The sequence below is a fragment of the Archocentrus centrarchus genome, chromosome 13 (genome assembly GCF_007364275.1).
Source record: "Archocentrus centrarchus isolate MPI-CPG fArcCen1 chromosome 13, fArcCen1, whole genome shotgun sequence".
Lineage (NCBI taxonomy): Eukaryota > Metazoa > Chordata > Actinopteri > Cichliformes > Cichlidae > Archocentrus > Archocentrus centrarchus.
The window spans coordinates 43,111,210-43,131,955 of NC_044358.1; the positions used below are offsets into that span (position 1 = coordinate 43,111,210).

The following is a 20,746-nucleotide window of genomic DNA, read 5'->3' on the forward strand; positions in this document are numbered from 1 at the left end:
GAGATGGTTCTGCTCAGCCACCTTGAAGCTGTACCACAAAGTATAAAACATGTCATTTCCTGTTTCCACTAGGTGGTGTTGCGACTATAATTAAATATTTTAATATGGATGTGTTCAGGATTTGACCCATATCCTACTGCATAAGTTTGGTCCAGATTGGATAATGTACAGTAGTCCCTCACTTATCGCGGGTGTTACGTTCCAGGACCACCCGCGATAAGTGAAAATCCACGAAGTAGGGACGCTATATTTATTTTAATACTTATACATTATTTTAGTAGTTATACACTATTTAAAGTTTTTATAAACCCTCTCCACACACCTATACACCAAATATATACATTACTGTACAACACGTGCTACGCATGTGAAGAACGAGTACCGCAAAAACCCGTGAAACAGCGAAAATACCAAGATAAATATTTTACACTAATATTGATTGAAAACCCGCGAAACAGCGAGTCTGCGAAAAGCGAACTGCGATGTAGCGAGGGATTACTGTATGTGTGAAAGAGAGCCAATTAAATTTCATGGTGAATGATCAAAATTCACCATGGTGCCACAGTCATGCCCTTCAACAAAAACTCAACAGTTTCAGAATTTAGATTCATGCTTGTAGTTTAGACTGACCAATTATGAGCTGATCCCTAGGAGGAGTTTTCAAAAGTACAAGGGCTGGAATTGCAAAAATCGCTTAATTCATTCAAAATGGCCAGCTTCCTGTTGGGTGAGGCCATTGCTCCAAGAGGATTTTTTGTGCATTTTGACATCTAATTGACATTTGACATTAAATTTCATACATGTATGTGAAACACAGCAAAGGGGCTCGTCTTTAGGTGGCACTATAGAACCAGTTTGGAAGGTCTATGTCCAAAACCATGAAAATACATAAATTTTCACCAGACCTGAGTGTGCAAAATTTCATGAGTTTTTGAGCATGTTTAGGCCCCCTAAAAGTGATTCATTTGACAAAATGTTCCACAAGTACATGTTATCAGGACCAACTTTCCACTCTTCATAGAGGATGAAGAGTGAGCTACTACTTGGGCAAGATACTATACCCCAAGTTGCTCTCAGTGCATTCATCAGAGTGTGATTGTGTGCGCTAATGTTAGATAGAAAGCACTTAGATCTAGAAAGTGCTTGTTTGAATGTGTGTGAATTAGATATTGAGTGCTCATGTAGAGTAGAAAAGCACTATATAAGAACCAGTCCATTTACCATTTAACTTCAACCATTTAATCCTTGGCTCTGTCTTCACGCTTCCTTTCTTGGTTTTCAGAGTCATTCTATAGAGCATCAGCTGATGCTGTCTAGCTACATTCTCCCCTGACAAAACCTTGCAGTTTCCTATGTCTTTCAGATGAAATCCATCTGTGTGCACATTCCTCCACTCTTATAGTGTGTGTCACCCTGTGTTCCTCCCCGTTCTTGAAGCACATTCACCATAGCCATTTCCATCCTTTTTTCAAAATCCACTATCTGTCCACCTGCATTTCTCTCCTTAACACCATGCCTACCCACCACCTCCTCACCACCCCAGTTCCCCTCACCTACATGCCCATTGAAGTCTATTCTAATCACCCGTGTGGTGGTGGTGTGTGTAGAAGAACCCATGAAGAATAGCTAAAGCTGATGATAATGAGGATCCAAACAAATAAGCAACTAATTCCTCCACCCTGAAACAAATTAACATTTACACCAGTGTAGAAAAGCCTGATCCTTACCTAAGGCTGTTGGGATCATGTTCCACCTGAGGGTCTTGCGGTCGTTGGTACACAAACAGAATGTGTACTGGTCACCGGACAGAGGTTTGAGGGTGTAATCTGAGGAGAGGCGAGGAGTGACAGTGACCTGTACAAGGAACACAAATAATATATTTTGAACCAAAACAAAATTCAAAATCGAGTAGCAAATAACCAAAATATTTTGTGCATCCAAATCAGTGTATCCTTTTTGAGTTTGTTATCTTGAACCTTAGACTCCTAAGAGCTGTACTGTCTAATTAAAATTAATATGCTTTTTAGAGCTCGCAGGTGTTTTTTGTTTTTACTGATTGATCAACCAATCCAAGTGAACAACTAAAGTTTGTTAGCAGGGTTGTCATGAGTCAGTTCATCAATCTAATCAAACTCATATCAATTAGGCTTCAATAGTGTTCTAAAAGTGGAACCTGCTGACTCTACCTTGAACTACAACTCAGTAAACCCATGCCAAACTTATGCCCTTTAGTCTGAATCAAACACATCTATGCATTTCAAGAACCACACTTTTATATATCAGAAGGCATCCAGTGTATTACGATACTTTGTTGAAATTATCAAAATTAAACTCTAAAGTTGTCATGTTCTACTTTCAAGAACAGTAGTAGTTGTACTAAAAGTTGTGGAAGGCCCACTGTGATAAAAAAAAAGATTGATATTTCCAATCTGCAGTAATGTTTATTTGGCACGTGGCTCTGTTCTGAGGCCCATGGTAATAGCAGGACACAGCACAGAACAGAAGAGGCATCAGTGGCAAATGATGGAGGGTTCTGGTAGAAGTGGCTTGCAAAGTAGCTTGCAGTAAGAAACAACTGCTAAGTTAACCATTAACTATATTAAATACTGGATGGATTTCCATTAAATATGGAGTATAACAATTTCCACTTCTGGTTGTTAGAGTTTTGATCACCTTCCTGTTCCAAATTATCAGTTTACCCAGTACTGCAATTTATGACACAAATACCTGCACAACTAATGTGCATGTAAAACACTGATTACCATGATGCAGCTGGTCAGGTAGTTGAAGACAGTTGCCTTCAATTTAAAGTGCTCCCCCCGGATGACAGAGTAAGGCATTGTGAGCTCAAGGAAGAAAGGTTGGAAGACTTTCATTTCTTTACGAGGAGCCAAACCAAATCCCTGAGAGGACAAACAAAAAGCCTCCGTCTCCCAGGTGGTGATGGTGTCTGGGACAGTCAGGGACACATCCTTTTTTCCATTGTCTCTGAATCAACACATACACGCAAATAAATTTTGTAAAATACTAAAACATATTTATGTGTGTAAATTACTCAGTGTAACATTATATGTACTGTGCAGTGTGAAATTATTTTATATGTTGTATTCTTAAACAGTGAGAAAGTAAAAGAGCTACATGTTCCCAAAGAAACTGAAACAATGTATCCCACATGAAAATACAAAGGACAACTTGAACCCTGTGGAGTCAAGGGTATAATTGGCACTTTGGCTCCATCTCGGGCCTCCCTCTTTCTTCTTCAAAGCTGGGCACATGGTCGATGGAATGTGTGGCCTTGGGTCTTCAGTACTCCTGGGGACCTGTGGATGTCCCGGGTCTCCTTGATCTTTCTCCATCTGCCTCTGGCTTTCAGGGGACATTGTTGAGACTTCTCATGCTCCTTATCAAGTACATTTCTTCACAGACACTAACACACAAGCACTCAAACAATACGGCAATATTATACGTTTGTTTGTACATCCATCTTTGTTTTTTTTCTCTTTCAGTTGCTGTTTGGTTTATTTTGAATGTGTTTCAATTATCTCTTTTGTAAATTGCCACTTTATTAAGGTGGAAGGGTTTGTGTGCCTCAGTAATCCGAGGGGCTATGTTGTTCAGAGGCTTTTGGGTGCTCAAGGGAGAGTGCCTGGTGGCTAGGGCACCTGTGAGGCCAGGTTGGGCACAGCCTGAAGAGGAGAGAGTGGCCTGTCCTCTTGTAGGCCTCACCACCCACAAGAAATGCCATAGGGGTCAAGTGCAGTGTGTGTCAGGTGGCGGCCAAGGGCAGAGGCCCTGGTGGACTGAGGTTGGCTGTTGGGACATGGAATGTCACCTCTCTGGTGGGGAAGGAGCCTGAGCTAGTGTGTGAGGCTGAGAGGTACTGGCTAGATAGAAATCGGGCTCACCTCAACACACAGCCTGGGCTCTGTAACCAGTCTCTGGAACCAGAGGGGAAAGACTCTGTTCCAGTCTGGAGTTGCCCCCAGTGAGAGGTAGTGGGCTTGGGCGAGTATCCTCTCAGCTTGTTGGAGTTTTCACTGGTGGAAGAGAGGGTCACTTTCCTACATCTTCGGGCCAGGCAATGGGTCCTGACTGTTGTTTGCACTTATGTATGTGCCAAATGACTACCCAGCTTTCTTGGACTCGCTGGGTGAGGTACTCGAAGGTGCTCCATCCCATGACACTCTAGGTCACAGGTGGATGATTAGTTTTGCAATTTTATTATCAGGTGTACAGCCATATGTTCTGGACACTCAGGTGAAGCGAGGACCTAAGCTTTCAACTGATCATAACCTGGTGGTGAGTTGGATCAGGTGGCAGGGAGGATGCTAGACAGACCTGGTACCCCTAAACGTATAGTGAGGGTGCACTTGGAATGTCTGGCTGAGGGCCCAGTCCATGAGATCGTCAACTTCCACCTCCAGCAGACCTTCAACAGCATTCCAGGGGAGGCTGAAGATATTGAGTATTCACATGGTATATAGTGCAGGTGAGGCACTGCTGACTTCAACTGAGAATATTGTTGGCCGGTGGAAAGAATACTTCAAGTAGCTCCGTCATTCCACTGACACACCTTCCCTATAGGAAGAAGTGTCTTGGTATGAGGGGGATGACTCGCCCATCACTGCAGGTGAGGTCACTGAGGTAGCTGAACAACTCCTTGGTGGCAAGGCCCCTGGGGTGGATGAGATTTGCCCTGAGTTCCTGAAGGCTCTGAATATTGTAGGGCTGGCTTGGGTGACATACATCTGTAAAGTCGCATGGAGATCTGGGGCGGTGCCTCCAGATTGGCAAACTGGGGTGGTCGTTTCCATCTTCAAGTAGGACCAGCTGGTGTGCTCCAACTATCAGAGGATCACACTCCTCCACCTCATAGACTTGGAGAAGGCATTCAACTGCATCCTTTGGAGTATCCTGTGCGGGGTGCTGCGGAAGTATGAGAGTCTGGCCCGTTGTTATGAGCCATTCAGTTCCTTTACAACTGCAGTGAGAGCTTGGGTCATATTGCTGGCAATAAGTTGTGCTCTGGTGGGTGCTGGACTCCACCAAAAGAAATGAGTGCCCACTCCAGGTCTGGAACAAGTTGCTGCCACAGGTGGATGAGTTAAGTATCTCAGGGTGTTGTTCACAACTGAGGGAAGAGGGGAGTGGGAGATTTACAAATGAATTGAAATGAGCTTCCTCCAGGGTGGCTGCCCTCTCCCTTAGAGATAGGGTGAAGAGTACAGTCATTTGAGAGCGGCACAGAGTAAAGTTAGTCCTCCACATCAAAAAGAGACAGTTGAGGTGGTGTGGGGATCTTACTAGGATGTCTTCTGGGCACCTCTTGGGTGAGGTGTTCTGGGCATGTCCTACCGAGAGGAGGCCCTGGGGCAGAACCAGCACATGCTGGAGAGGTTATAACTGTTGGTTGGCCTGGGAACACCTCAGTGTTCCCCTGGATAAGCTGTCAGGAGAGAGAGAGGTCTGGGTTTCTCTGCTTAGGCTCCCGCAACCTGGCCCCAAATAAGCAGAAGAAAATGGGTGTTACAGATGCAGCCATTGGTGACCCATTGTGCCTTACCTGTGCTTTTGTGCCTTATTCTTTTTTGTCCCCCACCGTCCCATTTTCTTTCTTTCTTTTTTTTTTTTTGGTCTTTTTCCTTTCTTCTCTCCCATTGGAAATCTTCTCCTCCCTATAATTTTTTTTTTTTTTCCATTTTTGGATTTTGTGTGTTCTTATCTCCATTTAATCTTCTATTTGCAAAACAATCAGGTGTCACAATAAAATGCCATACAAATTATTTGCCACTCCAAAAGGAGTTCAGTGTGGTACATCACAGGCCTGACACTTCCCCAGGGCATGTCACTCCTCCTGTTGTTCACCTAGATACAGCGTTTACATTTTTAGTCTGCCTCTGGTGGCTTTTTAGCTAGGATCTGCCTTGTCCGTGACCACACAAAACACTTATCATACTAAACTACACACTAACTAAAAACTCCAAGCACGCTCACAAGGAGACAGAAGAAAGCTTACATGTGCTATAGGTCCATAAATGTACTGTTATGTACTTAAACTAATTTATTTGACTTTAATGTGCATCAAATATCATTGCAAGAGATACTTACCCAACTTCCACCAGATCCCATATCCAAGTCTCAGGGAAGAAAGAGCGAATTGTCTCTACTGGTGGAGCTTCAGGACGAAGATGCCCATAAAAGTTAACAGGAACAGGAACCATGTGCACAGAATAGATTGCACTAATTGTATTATGGTCTGCAACAATATTGAAACAAGAAAATAATTACTAGAAGTAGAAGTACAGCAATGAAAAAGATACCTGTTTTAATTTTGGTAAATACAAAGCAAAACAACACAAATAAACAAAAAAGTCACCATAGGCTAAGTCAGGGCCTGCATGGTATAGTTTTCCTTGTAAATTGAGGCATGAAGGCAATCGAAAAAACAAGTTTGTTGCCATCTTCAATCCGACTTTCTAGATAATCCAACAAAACACACATATCAGCAAAAAAAGGGAAAAAAAAAAAAGGTACAATAAAAAAATATTGCTTTTATATTGTGTTTTTAATGGTGACCCACAGGTATACTTGTATATTACCTGGAAAACTTCATCGGCAATATTAGGTGTCTTTTGACCTGGATATGGCAAAATGTATCTTTTTGGTCTCACATTTAAGCATTCTGTAGCGTCTCGAACCTCATATGGGACATGAGAGGATTTCTTGATGGGGAGCAAGTCAAATATCTAAAAAGAAAAAATACAGTTCAACAAAACCTCTATTTTAAATCTGATATAATCAGACATTTACAGTTACAAATCTTTCCTTAGTTTCCAAAAACAAACACAATGGCACTATTAAGGGTTAAAAAAAAATTCCAAATTGTTTTCAGCTGCTTTCATTTTCAATAAAGTGATAAGTGTAGTGCTTCTCCCAAGTGTTAGAATCCAGCATTGGATTCACACAAATATCAATGACTGATATAACTGTGACTTACATCTACAATTTTTAATGGACCACATGTTACCATGAAGAAGAGCTTAGACTCAGGTGCTCAGTGGTGAATCAGGGTTAATTGGTAGAGACATTCCTGCATACCTGTAGTAATTTCATATTGGTAGGGACATCTCCCTACTGTCGTTAGCAAATTCTGAAATATACAACTGAAATAAGGTTTCTTCACTTGAAGCTGTCTTGGGCTTGAGTAGTACCGGTATCCAAAATTTCAAAATCATTGAAAAGTCAAGGTTAGGGGTCATTTTGTTTTATTTTATTGTTAAAAAGAAGCATACAAAATTTCAGGTGAATATCTCAAATTATTTTTAAGACACAATGGGGAAAATAAGTCTTTGATATACTGACGATTTTGCACATTTTCCCATCTACAAAGAATGGAGAGGTATGTAATTTTTTTTATCGTAGGTAAACTTCAACTTCAACTGTGAGAGACTTTGTTGTCTGTGATAACATGAGCCTGGAGACCAAATTATCAAACAAAGATGTACATTTAAACTGTCAACTATTTTTACTTTTGTATATTTGTACTTTTATTCACAGTACTTTTAGATATTTGTACGTTTATACATACTACTTCTAGTCTCATCACAGATTTTTATAATAGTATGCTTTAAGACAAAATCAGCATTGAACTGTTTAATACAGTTGAATGTCCGATTCCATAAAAAATAAGGAATTTTTATCAGAACACAAGGAAAGAGTACCAAAGCAAAAGTGTCACCTGTTGGTGACTTATGACACTAAGGTCCGTCCAACTGTGGTTGATACCAGCAGTTACCTTATCTGCATCCAGGGTTATCCCTGGCTCCTTGATGAGAACACTCTTGTCAACGGCACTCACACCACAGAGAGAGTGTGGTAGGGCCTTCACCTGCATATTGGTTTCTTCACCTGGGACAGCTGAAGATGGTGAAAACTCCAGTGACACCTGACACAAACAAACAAATCACCAGCCAGTCAGTTATGCTTAAGGAGGTTACAGAAGTTTAGTTACTCTGATCACTCCCCACTCACTGCTGGTTAAATGTGTTCCTTCATTGTGGTGAATGACAACTGATGAGTCTTTATTTTATAAATTTTCATGATTTAGCCAACTGAAGATGGCTTTGACTTAAATGCCATGGCATGACTGTACACAAGACATACACCATACCTCTAAAATTACACTGACCTTGTTGCTGAAGCATTTATCAGTGGAGAATTCAGTACTGTGGGCAATTATTGTCTCGCTAGGCAGGATGGCATAAGCCACAACCTCGAATTCTGGTGCCACCTCATGAGACACTCTCAGTTTGAAGGATACCTGACCCTCAGTCACTGAAACAAAGATCCAAACATACATGCATCCACAGATCAGTAAAACAGACCAAAGTCATTACTTCGCTGTGAAAAATGTAGAAATATGATAGCCATTACCAGATCTATCTGGCACTTTAAACTGTTTAAGCCCTTGTGTGGTGACAGCACCTCTGGACAAGACCTGGAAAATGAAAATTACTTTAAAAACCACGTATAATCTAGCATTGTTAACTGTGGACTTAACCAACTCAAAAATTAACTGGTGCAGTTTTGCTGTTGAAATTCTGCTATATCACATGATATCTTTTCAAAGCTGGTCATAGAAAAAAATGATCTGGAACAAGCATTACTTTGGTGTTGCTCTTACTTGGCTCTCAATGCAGTATCATACCACTTCCTGTTACAGAGTACAGTGGTGTTTGTGTGTAATCTAGATAAGGATTTATTTCATAGTGTAATCTTTGCATGCTTTATTCAAAGCACACTCTCTGCTGAACTGTTTGTAAATTATATTCACAATAGTGAACTTAATGTGTTTTAAGGGATATGCTAGCTTAGAGTGGCTATTAGCTCTCTGCCGAGTCAGTAGCAGCATGGCTTGTTCTCCTGCCCCCCATGCACTTCCTGCTCTGTGCATCAGATGTTAAGTTACTCCTCAGCTTTCTTTAGCAGTAAAGGTGCTTGTAAGAAATGGAGCAGGCTCAGTGGAGACAGTGTTGCCAGATCTTGCGACAGAAACAAGCAACCAGCTCTATGAAAACAAGCCCAAAAGAAGCCCAACTGGCAACCCACAACATTGTGTAAAACTGAGGCCAATTTTAAACAGTATACTTCTAGAGTAGTATAGCTCACTTCTTTGTTTTATCTCATTGTGTTTTGAAGCAGTAAAACCCATGTTCTTAGCCTCATTTTTTTTGTGTGTGTGCTTCTCTGTATTAGCATGTTGAACTAAATCAGCATGGTGAGCACATATTTCACGCTTACAAGATCTGGGGAATGCCTTTGGTACATCTCCCATTAGGACCGCAGCAACTTTCAGAGGTGTATGCGGACACAATTTTTTTTTTTTTTTTGAGGGGGGGGGGGCAGGGGGCAGGAGGAGGGGGGGGCAAGGAGCACAGGGGTGCCTAATCAGCGCCGTTCTTCTGTTACTGATCATTTCATATACACAGCTGTTAAATACAGAAAACGCGACTAGAGAAATTATTTTGCCGCATTGTTTTGGTGTCCCTATGCATTGCATATAGTGTATATCCACTTTTAGCGCCACTGTCTCCCACCTGAGCTCGGATCCATTCTGTAAGTGCGCTCTCTTTCTCCCACTCTTTATTATATTTTTTCTTATATTTTCCCCACTTACTGGAGCTCATTCTTGCGCTGCCTCCTCACTCTGGGCTGTTATGAGTGTTTGTTTGGTTGTACGCCCGTCAACTTGGGCAGGAGCGATAAACAGGAAACGGGGGCTTGGAAGGGACAAATTACCTACCACGCGTCTTTTGCTTTATTATAGGGCTCCGAGAGATATTCAAGGAGTTTCACTCGGGAAAAAAACTCCACGTTCAAAAACAAGCCCAAAAAACCGCAACCCGCGACTCACGAGATTTGCAAGCGACTTTAGAAAAAAACAAGGCCAAAGTCGCGTATAATAAGTGGACTTGGCAACACTGAGTAGAGACCTGTAACTGTAGCTAGTCAGGCCCCTGTAGTTGCTGCAGCCCAAGGTAGCTTAGCCACTGTTATCTCTCCCCCAGCAGATCCCAAGCAGCCGGGAAATCAAGCAGGCTGGGTGACTGTGAGGAGGAAACGTAGTCCAAAATAGTAGCCCCGGTACACCACCAAACTGTTCATGTCTCTAACCGCTTTTCCCCACTGAGTGACACTCCCGCTGAGGAACAAACTCTGGTTACTGGCAACTTTGTTTTGAGAAACGTGAAGCTAGTGCAGGGGTGGGCAACTCCAGGCCTCGAGGGCCAGTGTCCTGCATGTTTTAGATGTGTTCCTGAGCCAACACACCTGAATCACATATAGAAGTCATTAGCAGGACTCTGGAGAACTTGACTGCATACTGAGGAGGTAATTCAGCCATTTGATTCAGGTGTGTTGGATCAGGGACACATCTAAAATCTGCAGGACACCGGCCCTCGAGGCCTGGAATTGCCCACCCCTGAGCTAGTGACACCAGCAACCTGTCATAACACTGTTGTGTGGTAGGCAGCGTTAGGACCCCAATGCAGGACTCGGGAATATAGAATGCAGACTATGAACAACTTTATTGCTGGTGTCCAGGGGCGGTTCTAGGGGCGGGGCCACAGGGGCATTGGCCCCATCTGAAATCTGATTGGCCCCCTGAAGTGCCCCTGTCCTGTCACTCATCTGTCCTTTGTCTGAGCGAGGATCAAATTATAGGTGGGTGCAATTCCATGCCGAAACACCAGTAGCGCTAATGAGCCAAACAGGAATGTCTAGCATGATTAAAGCTTACAGAAGAAAAAGAAAATTTGACCTATCTCACGGAGAAAGTTTTTTAACCGACAATCGATGCCAGTCTACATTTTGAGGAGTTTGTTGGTAATGATAAGTCATAAATCCCGTTTTACTCACAGCTGTCACAGGATAAATCTGATTAAGAAGCAAAGTTAGTTAAGAGTAATGTTAACTGAGGCCCTACTTGTGTTTTTTTGCATTTGTGTGTTAACATTAACTGTAATGTTTGGCAGTGATACAGAAGAATATGAAAAGAAAGGGTCAGTCTCAGGTGGGAATTCAGCAGTTTTTGAGCAAAAGAGTGAGTCTGCCAGCTATAAATGAGCAGGGTGAGAGGAGGGAAAGAGCAGCAGAACACAGTAGACCAGAGGCTGGTCAAGAGCAGGGCACCTCTAGTCCCTTTTCATCAGGTCAGAAATCATTTAGGGAGAGCAACAATAGTTAATGCCGTAATGCAGAGGTCCCCAACCCCCGGGCCCCGGACCGGTACCGGGCCGTGGGTCATTTGGTACCGGGCCGCGCAAGACTAAATAATTTACATTTCCGTTTTACTTATCTGAGGCTGAACGACGTTTTATTTTGAAAAATTGGCGGATCCTCTCCTCTACATCCGTCTATGACTCTCTCTTGACGTGTGTCAAGCCGCTTCTCTCAGTCACGTGATAGTCACCGCTAAAATTAAACCCACAAGCTTCGCTGGTTCCTGTACCTGTCTAACGAAATAGGTTGGTTGACCTACGTTGCGCTCGTTTAAATATTTGAGTGCTCAACAAGAGTAGAAAAGCACCATACAAGAACTAGTCCATTTACATTTTTATTTAGCAACACGGGGATAGCAGTGAGGAGGACCCATCAAGCTGACACTCCAGCGCAGCACAGCGGCTCTGCAGCCACTCTCCCTGTGAAATCAAAGCTTGTATTGGTGTGTTCTGGCCAAACCCAGCCAACCCACAGGCTAGCAAAAATGAGCAGCAGAGAAACAAGCTCAGGGCTCACACTGATTCAGCGTTACGGTGAGTTGTATTTTCCATGCGCTTTATACAGTAAAAATCGCCTCAGTCGAAGTTGCAAAAATCGGATTTTCGCTCTAGTCGGATGGCTTCTGCAGGTCTCAATTTTTCCTGACATTTATTCACCTAAACCAGTCAGATATTTACCTACCTCGGATGAAAAATCTGCTCCCATTGTAATGCATTTTCAATTAAATGTGATCTATAAGTCGGATGAGTTTAGCGCTAAAGCCCTCCTCAACTCCCGTCCCCCCACTTCCATGCATCAGCTCGTTCATGCACAATTACACTAAAAACGCCTGGAGATCGCTTTAGTGTCTATATCAGTTCATTTCACCGGAGACAATCATGGCAGCGCACGAGGCAAGCATAAGCTACAAACTCGCACTTACAAGCAAAAATATGAGATTATAAAATTTGCAGAAGCAAATCCAGAGATGAAGCAGGAGCAATTGCAGCAAAATTCGATATTAGACCCCAAATTTTGAAGAAATGGATTTTATCTGACTTACGCTTGTGACGGATTTTTTAATTATTTTTTTTAAACGCTGGGTGAAATTCCATGGGGCATTTAAACCCTACTGAGATTTCTACTATATGCATGTTTTTAAGGTGTATCATATTTTGAAGGCGCGTGTAAACATTACTATTGCAACCAGAGATTGTTGTGGCTTATTTATCCGCCACACCTTAAAGGCCGGTCCGTGGAAATATTTTGTAACACTAAACTGGTCTGTGGCTCAAAAAAGGTTGGGGACCACTGCTGTAATGTATGAAATGCCTGATATTGTTATTTAGTGAAATGGCACATAAGTTCCAGGGCTTTCAAATTATGCTGGCGGCAAGCGTACTTTCCGCTTACTCCACCACTCTGCGCCGTCTACTTTTTAATTTTCAAAAAAAAAAAAATGTTTGCGCTGTCCGCCATCTCCATTTCCAGCGCCATGTGGCAATATTTACATTCTTTCAATCTGAGCTATTTGATTGGTTCACGACTGCCATGTGACCAGAGGTGAAAGTAGTTTTCAATTCTTGCCTGTACTATGACAAAAACCTATATATATATATATATATATATATATATATATATATATATATATATATATATATATATAAAGAAAATTATAAAGAGGTTAGCTAGTGCTACTGAAGAGGAGTGAGCATAAAGGGAGTAATGTGTCAGGTAAATGCAGCATTTCTAAATGGTCAACAAATATCAGCAAACACACAAAGTGTGTGCAGTTTGTCACTCAGTGTGTCTGCTAGCTAAAAGAAGAGCTGCTGTATTTCAGGGAGAGCAAAGAGAGAGAAGTTCACTCAGAGATGGAGAAAGAGGACAGGAGAGGAAGAAGAGTGGTTAGATTTAAAGGTAAGGAATGCAAAACAAACTGAAGTATGCTGACTTTGTGTTATTCAAAGATTGTATGAAAATACTGCAGTTTAGAACGTAATAAACAGGTTAGCTTGCTGTACTGTATTTACAGTAAAGCTCTGTGTTGGTGCACAGAGGCTGTGTTCATGATCAGAGTTACAGGTTACATCAGTGCAGCAGAGATGAGTCTGAATCAAAGCTGCTGATGCTGAGATTCATTCACTGAATCCAACATTTCTACAGCCTGTATGCTGTCAGTGTAGGGGATGGAGATCAGCTCAGATTGTGAAATACTGGGTTACATCTTTGTGTGTTCAGTTCATCCACACAGAGCAGTAAACCTCAGAGCAGCAGCAGCAGGTCAGCTGATCACAGCCTGCACACCAACATCATTTACTGGAGCTCACAACAGAAAACTGTGATTCTTCTCCCCATGCAGAGCCACTACAGCTGATCTTAGGGTTCCTCCACCTTCTGAATCCCACTGTAACCCCTGAGTATCCTCATGTTGGTGTTTAGGTGGAGGCACAGTCACCCTCTACTATGGAGGACACAGAGAACAGAGCTGTGTTTAAATTAACTTTCACAGTTTGTGTCCTACATAACAGATTCAAGCTGAGTGCACTCATTAGACTTAAAATTTAGATTGGAATAATGTTTCTTTTCTCATGTATTATTTTATATTATTACAATAATATGTAATGAGGTTCAGTTAGCTTTACACAAAAATAGCTGGTAGAAACATCCTCCAAAGAGCTACTTTTACTTTATTACTTTGAGCACATTTCAGAGCCTGTACTTTTTTACTTTTACTTAAGTAAAGATGTTGAACCAGTACTTCGATTTTTTTCACACAAGTACTTGTACTTCTACTGAAATACAGAATGTCAGTACTTTTACCACCTCTTCTTAAAATTAAACCATAACATTGTTGAGATGCATTGCATATAAGTAATGGTTTGTAAACACATTGGCCGTGGCATTTCTTCCTTTCATAGTAGAAGTTGTTCATTTATAGTTACTTTGATATATTTATAGGAGTACTGAATGAAAGTCTTTAAAAAGTAGTAAAATTTAGGGGATAGTACTCATAAAAGCAAAACAGATGGGGAAAAGACACCCATGGAGGACAGCAAAGGTCTCGGTCATAAGGTGTCTGCTACTTTGGCATGCCCCCCTGCTACTCCAAAACAATTTGAAAGCCCTGGAACGGTACACTGAATTCTTACACCTCATGGTGATAAGATTTACCATAAATTAAATGTAATGGCTTTAATTTTTATTGGTCCGTATTAGAGTTTAATCCCGGGATCCGGGATTCCCGGGAAATGCGATCAGAACCATTTCCCGTTTCCCGGGAAACGTTAGACGGGAAACCGGGAAAAAAGTCGCGCGCGTCGATTTGACTTTCAGAAAGAAAAGAAAGCTTCAGAAAGTTAAATTTAAGGAAATATTGAGAGAAGGGTTCGTTTAATGCGAAAAGCATTTCTCTTCATTTCAGGCACGTTCAGCCTCCGTTTAAGGCTTCAGCCTTCATCTCAAGCGTTTTAATAGAGGTATTACACAGTTGTGCTTTTTTCCTCTTTAATTTGTTGAAATCGTAGGCAATGTGTTTACCCTAAGGTATTTTGTATTATATAATTTTATATTATATATTGTTATATTGCATTATATAGCCTATAAAATATGCCTGCCCTGAACAATAAAGAAATATCTGTTTAACTTCGAGTGTTTCTTTTCCTCGTTTGCAGCCGCTTACTAACAATCATGAATTAGGATACGGGCCTAATGTGTGAAGAAATTATCATGAAATAGATTGCTTTAACATATTTCGCTTTTAAAATGGAGTTGAGTAAAATGTATATTTTTTAGGCTATAAGGATCGGCCAGTTTTTCAATAGACGATTCACAGTGAACCTACTTTAACCCTCAGACACGGTGTTATAAATTTGCTGTTGCCAGAATGGCAATGACCAAGTCGTAGTGCATTACTCAAGGCCCTGTGTTATGCCATATTATAGTGTAGTACAGTAGTTAACTTTTCAATGACTATTACAGCGTTCCACTGGTGGAGATATAGCACAACAGATGTCGCCACGACAGCGTGGCTGAGTCTTTATCAATGCTGTGTGGAGATGAACCGTATTGTTTTGCACCAGCAGTTGTAAAATATCTTGGTATAATTCCATGTACAATGGAGGAATATTTGAATTATATTTGTTAAGGGAGTGTTGAGGAACGACACAACACCGCATAGCTCGAGCACTCCAATGTCCAGATGTAGGTTTTATTGCGTTAATCAAGCCGACGTTGCCCCCTACTGGGCATAACAGGACATAGCTGGAAAGCTACCTCTACAATATCAGAATAGGTTAAGGCTGACACAGGCTACAGAAGGCCTAATTAAAATAAAAAAATAAATAAACTTTTTCCCGGGATTCCCGGGAAATGGCTCGTCATTTCCCGGGATTTGATTCATGTCATTTTCGGGAAAAATATTAAACCCTAGTCCGTATATCACCACATCTGCCACAAATACTTTGCCCCTCTGTGAATACTGTGGCCCCTTGATGGCCCCTTACTCAGAAAAATCCTAGATCCGCCACTGCTGGTGTCTTCTCAAAAAACAAACAACAAAGAGAAGTGTACTGGCCTGTTGTAGCAGCCAAGGATACAAACCAAAGAACAAAAACTCACTGCGCAAGAAACACACAACAAGAAGGAGAATGCAACAGGGCACAAAGAGAAACTAAGACAATAAATACAGATGGGATGAAGAGGAAAAGGCAACCATGTGGGAGCACAGCTGACACCAATCACTAATGACAAGAGAGGGGAAGCAGACTTGAAACCAAACTAAAGCAATGAAAGACCATCACAATAAAGCAGGAAGTAATAAACATACCAACACATGTAACTTGATGAAGATTAACAATACAAAGCTAAATATCCCATAAAGTCCAGAGAAACTCAAATCCTGGGTCCAATACCAAGGGACCATGACACAACCATACTTGAATGTCTTCCAGGGGCCAGAGTAGGTAACACACCTACTCACTCCTGGTCTCTGTAACAGACCAGGAGTGATGTGTTTAAATTGCTGTCTGCATGAGTGGTGTCCAAAAAACAATGTGGGCTTTACTGGGAAACTGTGGGGAAAATCTGACCTTCCAGAGTTGAGATCAGAAAGCAGAGCCTCTCTGCAGCTTCCATTCTCCTGTCATCCCCCGAAACCCATCCCCATAGAGACTGTGCCTGCTCCCAGACTACCAAAAAACAGACCAAAAGCCAGCAAAAAACTATTTAAGCATAAATATTCACAAAGAAAGAACAACGTAGCATCCTCAACTGCACCAGTTGCACCAGAGTAAAACAGTGAAATGTGTATTACTGTATTAAACTTTAGGTCTCTTTTTTCAAAGTCCCTGTTAGTAAGTGATTTAATAATTGATCAACATATTGATTTATTCTGCCTTGCAGGAACCTGGTTACAGCAGGATGAATGTTAGTCTAAATCAGGGATCCTCAAATTCAGGCCTCGAGGTCCGGTGTCCTGCAGGTTTTAGATGTGTTTCAGGTTTTTCCATGTTTAACTTCTCCCAAATTGGATGACTCAGAAGTGGGAGCCATTCTCTTTCAGCACAAGGAAGGTAAGAATGAAACCCTGTACCTTTATTTGTCTGTCATCACCTCCCCCGCAGAGCAATTATGATGTCAGAGACCAGGAGCTGCTGGCTATTAAGCTGGTTCTTGAATGAATGGAGAATAAGAAGAATGGAGGCACTGGTTGGAGGGAGCAGAGCACTTTGTAGGATATACTGATCCCAAAAATCTGGCTTACCTTCAGACAGCCAGGTGTTTAAAGGCCCAGCAAGACAGGTGGGCATTGTTTTTTACCAGATTCAATCTAACCATTACTTGCTTGTTGTGTAAGCGCTTTGAGTGCTTATATCTGAGTAGAAAAGCACTATATAAGAACTAGTCCATTTATCCTCGAGGGTCCTGCAACATCAAACCAGACACCCTGTCTCATCAGTTTGCTTCTTCAGACTCCCAAGGTGAAGAAGAGAACATCATTCCTGCATCATCGAAGCCCTCACCTGGGTGGTAAAGTCCAGTGGGATGAGCCCTTTACCGGGTTTGTCTTTCTTCTGGTTTTTATTCCCAGATCAACAGGCAAGCAGAGAGAGCTAACCAAGAGCTGGAGGTGGCTTTGCTGTGTGTGTGTGTGTGTGTGTGAGTCAGGCCTGTCTTATCATTGGGTTACCAGCAGCCACTGCTCCCCGTTGTTGAAGATGAGATTTCCATTCCTTCTGTACAGCATCATCTTAGTCAGTGTCGCCATACTTGGAGGTCCACCTACCCAGCCCTGTTAAGAACCAAGGAATGGAATAAGAACCTGGCAGACCATTTTTGGGCCCCTGCTCCCACTTACATCCCTGAGCTAAAAGGCTGGTTATCTACCAAACTTGTTCCATTGAGGTCCAAATCCAAGAAACTGGCTCCCAGCTTCATTGGTCCCTTTGAAATCAAGTCCTTAATTAACCCTGTGTCTACTCATCTTAAGTGTCCCTGGAATATGCGCATACACAATGGCTTTTATATGTCACAGTAGAAACCAGTCCATTGTGCCCTTCCTCCAGACCCCCCCCAAAAGCCCAGATCATTGATGGCCATCCAGCTTATTCCATCACCAGGATTATGGCTGTCAGACATCATGGAAGGGGTTTTCAGTACCTGGTGGACTGGGAAGGGTACGGCATGGAGGAATGCTCTTGGGTGCTGCGGTCTGCCATCCTGGATAAGGCTACGGTGAGGGACTGTAGTTTCATTGTAGGCATCCTGTGGGGTCCGGGGGGGCATCAAGGTCCCGTGTTCTTCCTGTGCGGGTTCCCTCTATTTCTCTCTTCCCTTGTTGTTCCCTATCTCATGTGTGTGTGTGTATAAGTACATAACCCGACAGTTTCCTTGCCTCTTAGCTTGTGTTCATGGAAGTAATGAGCTCACCTGTTGGCAATCTGGTGATTTTCCTGATGACTACTTAAGGTGTTGAAGAATCTTCAGTCTTGGCTGGATTTTTGCCCTGTTCACGGTCAGTGAAGCAGCCTCTGAGTTATATTCCTTGAACCCTGTTGTGAATACTTACCTTGTTTTCCCTTCTGCGCAGGAAATCTGAGAGACTGTTTTAAGAGTCTTTGTTTGGAGAGAAAAGCCTGCTGGAGAGATGGATCTTGGGATGTTTTTGTCAGCCTTGTGAATTGGATTTACCCTCTGCACATTTGAACTGTTTCTAATATTTTGGACTCTGTAAATTAAACTGTTTAGAACTTGGAATCCTGTATTTGAGTCCATTTACTGTGTGGTCAATTTATTTTATGCCTTAGTTTTGGTTGTACATATATCTTATTGTATTTGACATTACTGTACTGATTATTTATTTTTGAATTTAAGGAAGTGTTTTCTTTAAAAAAAAGATTTGAATATGGCACATAAATACAATAAAAGGGTTTCATTTTTTTGATGTTGGATGCAGTTAAACTATTAAAAACACTGCAATTTCTAAAATGGAAACCAAAGACCAGTTCATTTTAAAATATCTGTTTTTTTTCTCTTTTGAATATTGTCCATTAATAAGACAAAAGTGTTTCTTATCCAATTAATCAATGGAATAAATAATGGAATACTCGGTTAATAAAATAAGTGATAGTCGCAGCCCTACAGTAGAAGTCTTTCTCAAGGCTATGATTCCTCCATTATTATCCTGTCCAATGCCATGCCAATACAGAGCAGAGCTGCCACCTAAACTCTGCTCCCACAGAGGTCAGCTCATCGCTAGTTTTACATCCTCATTTTGTAAGACTCTGTGACTCCTGAAAAAAGCTTTAACTCAAAACTCCTTGACTCCTTGGTATATTTCACAAATGTGCAGCTTAAAGCAGATAACCCATAGGCTGGCGAGTAAATTTAGAGGATCTTCATTTAGCCTGGAAAAATAGTTTGTTGCTCTATAAAAAGCCCTCCGTAAAGCTAGGACATCTTACTGTTCATCACTGATCTGCTGAGCTGAGTATTCCTTTAACCCCAAGTAGTAATGACATCATTAATTTCTTCACAAATAAAAATTTAACCATTACAGATAAAATTATTCATAACATCTCACAAGCATAACTTTAAGTACAGATACTTTCAGTACTGGTGATATTTATTTAGACTTTGATCTTCCTTCTTTGATCTGAGTAAACTTCAATAGTTACTTCCTCCAAACCATCAACATGTCTAGAACCCATTCCTATAATACTTCTCCTACCATTAAATTAATGCTTCAATCTTAAATATGATCACTCTTTCTTTATTAATTGGCTAGATGCCACATGCTTTTAAGATGGCAGAAATTAAACCGCTACTTAAAAAGCCATCACTGACCCAGCTGTCTAAGCTAATTATAGGCCAAGCTCCAACCTTCATAGTTGTAAAACAGCTAACTGATCATCTGCAGAGGAACGGTTTATTTGAAGAGTTTCAGTCAGGTTTCAGAATTCATCACAGTACAGAAACAGCATTAGTGAAGGTTACAAATGATCTTCTTACAGCCTCTGACAGTGGACTCATCTCTGTTCTTGTCCTGTTGGACCTCAGTGCAGCTTTTGATACTGTTGACTGTTAATTTGTGTCTCATGTCTTTTAAAATATCCTGTGGGTGACACTGCTTAGAGCAACACTTACATTGTAATTTGTTTCTCCATTCTTTTAAAATTTCCAGTGGTTATACCCTAAAAATCTGAAGAATTATATGGTAAGGCTTGGGAAATTGTATTATGAAGTGCTGCCATGTATTTTCCTTTTGTTGTTTTTGATTTTTATGGATCTTGCCAATCTCATTTGTCTTGCTGACTAACTATGACCATATCACGTATGACCACTACCTGGCAATTGAAGATTTGGATTTCTACCTGCTACAGAGTGGCTTATTAGAAAATTCTGTTTAACTAGATCACCAAGTGAACTTGTGCTAAACACAGAACCTGGTCCTCTCTTCTTCTTCTCACTCTTTCCTTCCTGCCTGTCAGACCTGGCAGTCATATTTTTTGGCCAATAATGAAAATGAATGAATAAATAAAAGAAACATTAACAAGAGTAGCCTATAGAGAACTTGTAGAGCCCTTCTTGTAAAAGCAAATATTTTTGGTATAATAATACATTTGGATCATGATTCCATTTGCAAAAACTGCCAGACATGAGAGGCTATAAAAAAATAAAATACAGAACCTGGTCAGAAAAGATTTTCTGACAGCTTTACTGTATTGCTGTCACAGTTAGGCTGTATAGCTGACAGGGTTGGACCCAAATGCAGGACGTTGTGCAACAAACTTAACTTGCAGTGCTCTTTTATTACTGATGCTACTCACATATATGAAAATACCAAAAATACAGAGTCCCTAAGTCCAGGCATGAATAAAACCCAAAATACAAAGGCCTGGGATAACAAAAAGGGAAACCTCAAATGAGGACGACGCAAGACTGAACAGAAGAAAACTGAAGATTAAAATGCACATGATGAATTAGG

General features: G+C 41.3%; 1 protein-coding gene across 2 annotated transcripts in view; it reads right to left on the reverse strand.

Moving 5' to 3' along the window:
- Positions 1–20,746, reverse strand: part of LOC115791194 (alpha-2-macroglobulin-like) — a 60,513-nt gene that overhangs the window by 26,976 nt on the left and 12,791 nt on the right. For both annotated transcript variants that reach the window (XM_030745329.1, XM_030745328.1), the window contains exons 13-20: positions 8,434–8,497; positions 8,189–8,334; positions 7,796–7,945; positions 6,600–6,746; positions 6,377–6,476; positions 6,109–6,256; positions 2,763–2,988; positions 1,728–1,854 (exon numbers count right to left, since the gene is read on the reverse strand). In XM_030745329.1, coding sequence (XP_030601189.1) covers positions 1,728–1,854; positions 2,763–2,988; positions 6,109–6,256; positions 6,377–6,476; positions 6,600–6,746; positions 7,796–7,945; positions 8,189–8,334; positions 8,434–8,497 — 1,108 coding nt within the window. The remainder of the gene's footprint in view (positions 1–1,727; positions 1,855–2,762; positions 2,989–6,108; positions 6,257–6,376; positions 6,477–6,599; positions 6,747–7,795; positions 7,946–8,188; positions 8,335–8,433; positions 8,498–20,746) is intronic.